At 42.6% G+C, this 4026-nt stretch overlaps 1 protein-coding gene across 2 annotated transcripts in view; it reads left to right on the top strand.

Moving 5' to 3' along the window:
* The window catches only part of Sec23ip (SEC23 interacting protein), a 45294-nt gene that overhangs the window by 8063 nt on the left and 33205 nt on the right, over positions 1–4026 (top strand). For both annotated transcript variants that reach the window (XM_013021937.1, XM_013021936.1), the window contains exons 4-5: positions 974–1167; positions 3641–3730. In XM_013021937.1, the coding sequence (XP_012877391.1) occupies positions 974–1167; positions 3641–3730 (284 nt within the window). The remainder of the gene's footprint in view (positions 1–973; positions 1168–3640; positions 3731–4026) is intronic.

The raw sequence follows: 4026 nt of genomic DNA, 5'->3' as shown, positions 1-4026 counted from the left end.
TCTTCAGCTCAAGGCGAGCGCTCTACCACTTGAGCTACAGCGCCACTTCCGGTTTTCTAGTGGTTTATTGGAGATAGGAGTCTCACGGTCTTTCCTGCCTGGGCTGGCTTTGAACCTCGATTCTCAGATCTCAGCCTCCTGAGTAGCTAGGATTACAGGCGTGAGCCACCGGCGCCCGGCTAATGTTCCTTGTTTAAAAGAAGCTTTAACTCAGAGTAGTCATTTATATGATCAGAGTTCATTTTTCTTAGTTCTTTTACTCATTTGTAATTCAGTCTTAGTAAACATTTTCTGTGAGATTCCAGTTTGTATAGATGCTGAAATGTGTTCTGTGTCAGCTAACAGTTTGGAGATGTCACTCATTATATATTTCTTGATACAGATCCTACACAGGAGTACACTTGGGCTCTAGGAAGTCTTGTGGTATACAGTGTGACCTTTTGTTTATTTGTCCTCATATTATTTGGTCACAGGACTTAAAAACTACCCAGTATTCTCTAGCAACATGCTTCATGAAGTATTACTGCTTTGAAAAATTGCAAATGTTAGTTATTTCAATTTTTTTTTTTTATTATCAGTTGTGAGGCTTGAAGTTGGGGCCTGCACACTGTCTCTGAGCTCTTTTGTTCAAGGCTAGTGCTCTACCACTTTGAGTCATAGCACCACTTCTAGTTTTCTGGTGGTTTATTGGAGATAAGAGTCTCATAGACTTTCCTGCCCAGGCTTCTTTGAATCATGATTCTTAGATCTCAGCCTCCTGAGTAGCTAGGATTACAGGCGTGAGCCACCCGTGTCTGGCCATTTTAGTTATTTTCTAATCACCTTTTTACCAATTGAGAAGAGTCGTAATTTTGAGCAACATAATCACTGCTTAGTTAATAGTCTTTAAATTTTAAATGATAGTCACATTCTTCTTTACCATTTTCAAATATTCACTATAATGTTTGGGGGAACTGTGCCTTTTGTTTTTCAGTCCAGCCAGACCCAGAGAGCGTGGTTCTAGGCACAGATGGAGGGCGCTATGACGTTTACCTCTATGACCGGGTGAGGAAAGCCGTGTATTGGGATGAGGAACCAACCGAAGTGAGGCGCTGTACTTGGTTTTACAAGGGGGACACCGACAGCAGATTTATTCCCTATACAGAGGAGTTCAGTGAAAAACTAGAGGTGTGTGTACCTTACTCCCTTTGCGTTTCTTTACAGGACATGCAGTGGAGCCTTAGGTGACACTGCCATAGTCACTGACTTGATTTATAAGACAACTTTTCCTGATGCTGTTCACAAAAATAAAAAAAAGAACAAATAAGGAAAAATTTGACCGCAATCTTACTGCCTTTTCCAAATCTACCTTTTAAAAAATAGTATCTTTTTTGTAAGTCATGGCGCTTGAACTCAGGGCCTGGGCACTCTCTCTGAGCTCTTTTTGCTCAAGGCTAGCACTCTCCTTTGAGCCACAGTGCCACTTCCATTTTTGAGTAGTTAATTGGAGATAAGATACTCACAAGGCCTTTTTCTGCTTGGGCTGGCTTCGAACCTCATTCCTCAGATCTTAGCCTCCTGAGTAGCTAGGATTACAGGTGTGAGCCACTGGCATCTGGCTACAAAATATTTCCTAATGTTCAACATCCCTGACTATAAGGGAAATGCAAATCAAAACAACTCAGATTCCATCTCACCCCAGTTAGATTGGCTAATATTGCAAAATCTGACAACAAATGCTGGTGGGGACGTGGGGGATAAGGAACCCTATCGTACTGCAGAGTACAACCACTCTAAATGGAGGTGTGGAGACTCCTGAAAAAACTAAACATAGATCTTCCCTACAACCCAACCATACCATTCGGGCATCTACCCAGAATATTGCAAGTCAGGATACATAAAGATAGTTTCATATCCATGTTCATTGCTACACAATAGCCAAATTATGGAAACAGACCAGATGCCCTACAAAAGATGAATGGATCAAAAAAAAAATGTGGTACTTATACACAATGGAGTTTTATTCATCCATTAGAAAGAATGTCATTTGCAGGGAAATGATGGACCTAGAACAAATCTTGTTAAGTAAGCCAAGCTCAGAGAGACAAATGGCATGTGTTTTCTTTCATATGCAGAAGCAAGATCTAAAATACACCAAGACATAAATTATACAGGACTGTAGGCATTCATACAGAGTAAGAAAGGAGGACACTCTTTTTTTTGGGGGGGGGGCAGTCCCTGGGGCTTGAACTCAGGATTGGGCACTGTTCCTGAGCTGCTTTTGTTCAAGGCTAGCACTCTACCACTTGAGCCACAGTGCCACTTCTGGCCTTTTCTGTGTATGTGGTACTGAGAAATGGAACCCAGGGCTTCATGCATACTAGGCAAGCACTTTACCACTAAGCCACATTCCCAGCTGAAGGAGGATACTCTTAGGAGAGGAACCCAGAGGTGTAATGCCTCTGAATAGTATGGAAACAAGTTCCAGGAAATTGAAACACAGGTTTTTCTTTTTGTTGTTGTTGGTGCTGTGTTTTTGTTTTGTTCGTCCCTTTTTTCTGTCTTTTGAGTGTGTGTGTGTGTGTGTGTGTGTGTGTGTGTTTTGGGGGGTGGGGGGCGGGGCACCATAGAAAGGGAGGGAGGAGCCAGCCACCCATGCTCACACCTGTATCCTAGCTACTCTGGAGGCTGAGATCTGAGGCTCACAGTTCAAAGCCAGCCTGGGCAGAAAAGTCAATGAGACTCTTATCTCTAATACCACCAGAAAACCGGAAGTGGCACTGTGGCTCAAGCATAGAGCACTTGTCTTTAGCTGAAGAGCGCAGGGACAGCGCCCAAGCCCAGAGTTCAAGCCCCACGACCGACCAAAAAAAAGAAAGGGAGGGAGGAAGAATGAACAAATGCAATCATGGTACTTAGCATTATGTGGAAAATGAACTATGCAATTTGTGGACCTGGATAGGAGGAGTGAACAGTGGGATAGCAGAGGAAGGGTGACATTGTCCAAAAAGAGTTGTACTCATTACCTGACTTATGAAATGGTAACCCTTCTATACAACACCTTAATAATAACAATGAAATTATATTAAAAAACATTTTCTAGGCTGCTTTTCATCTGTATACAATTTTTTTTAGTAGTTAGATGTTTTGGGTCCGGTCATGGGGCCTGAACTCTGGGCCTGGGTGCTGTCCCTCAGCTCTTCAGCTCAAGGCTAGTGCTCTACCACTTGAACCACAGCGCCACTTCTGGCTTTTTTCTTTTCGTTTATGTGGTACTGAGGAATCAAACCCAGGGCCTCAAGCATGCAAGGCAAGCGCTCTACCACTGAACTACCCTCCCAGCCCCGTTGTTACAGATTTTTTTCCCATACACATTCACATACTTTTGTGTGTATATCTGTTATCTTGCTTTCTTTCTTGTTTAATTTTATAATTGCAGTTTTTAGGCATTATCAGTTATGCCTGCTCTAGGGACATTGGACTCTAGTAGAATATTGGTGACTTGAAGGGCTACTTTATAACCAATTCTTGAGCAAAAGTAAGTAAATCAGAGCTGCTATTACTATGATTCTTATTAGCATCATAGCTTTTGTTTTTCTTCCACACTTTATCCTGATGTGATACACATTTCTTATACTGGATTATGTTTCTCTTATTGTAGGCTGAGTACAAAAAAGCTGTTACCACAAATCAGTGGCACCGAAGATTAGAGTTTCCAAGTGGCGAGACCATCGTTATGCACAATCCAAAGGTAATGGTGCTTTTTATTTTCAGTCTTGGGGCTTGCTGGGCACTGTCTCTGAGTTTTTTCGCTGGAGTCTAGAACTCTACCACTTTACGCCACAGTGCCGCTTCTAGTTTTCTGGTAGTTAATTGGAGATAAAACTCTCATGGACTTTCCTACCCAAGCTGGCTTGAACTGCCATCTTCAGATGTCAGCCTCCTGGGTAGCGGTGCTTTTTTTCTTTTTTTTTTTGGTCAGTCGTGGGGCTTGAACTCTGGGCCTGGGCGCTGTCCCTCAGCTCTTCAGCTCAAGGTGAGCGCTCT

The sequence above is a fragment of the Dipodomys ordii genome, unplaced genomic scaffold (assembly GCF_000151885.1).
Source record: "Dipodomys ordii isolate 6190 unplaced genomic scaffold, Dord_2.0 Scaffold58, whole genome shotgun sequence".
NCBI classification, from domain to species: domain Eukaryota; kingdom Metazoa; phylum Chordata; class Mammalia; order Rodentia; family Heteromyidae; genus Dipodomys; species Dipodomys ordii.
Note: the sequence above shows the minus strand (reverse complement) of the source record. Positions and strands in the feature narration are given on the sequence as shown.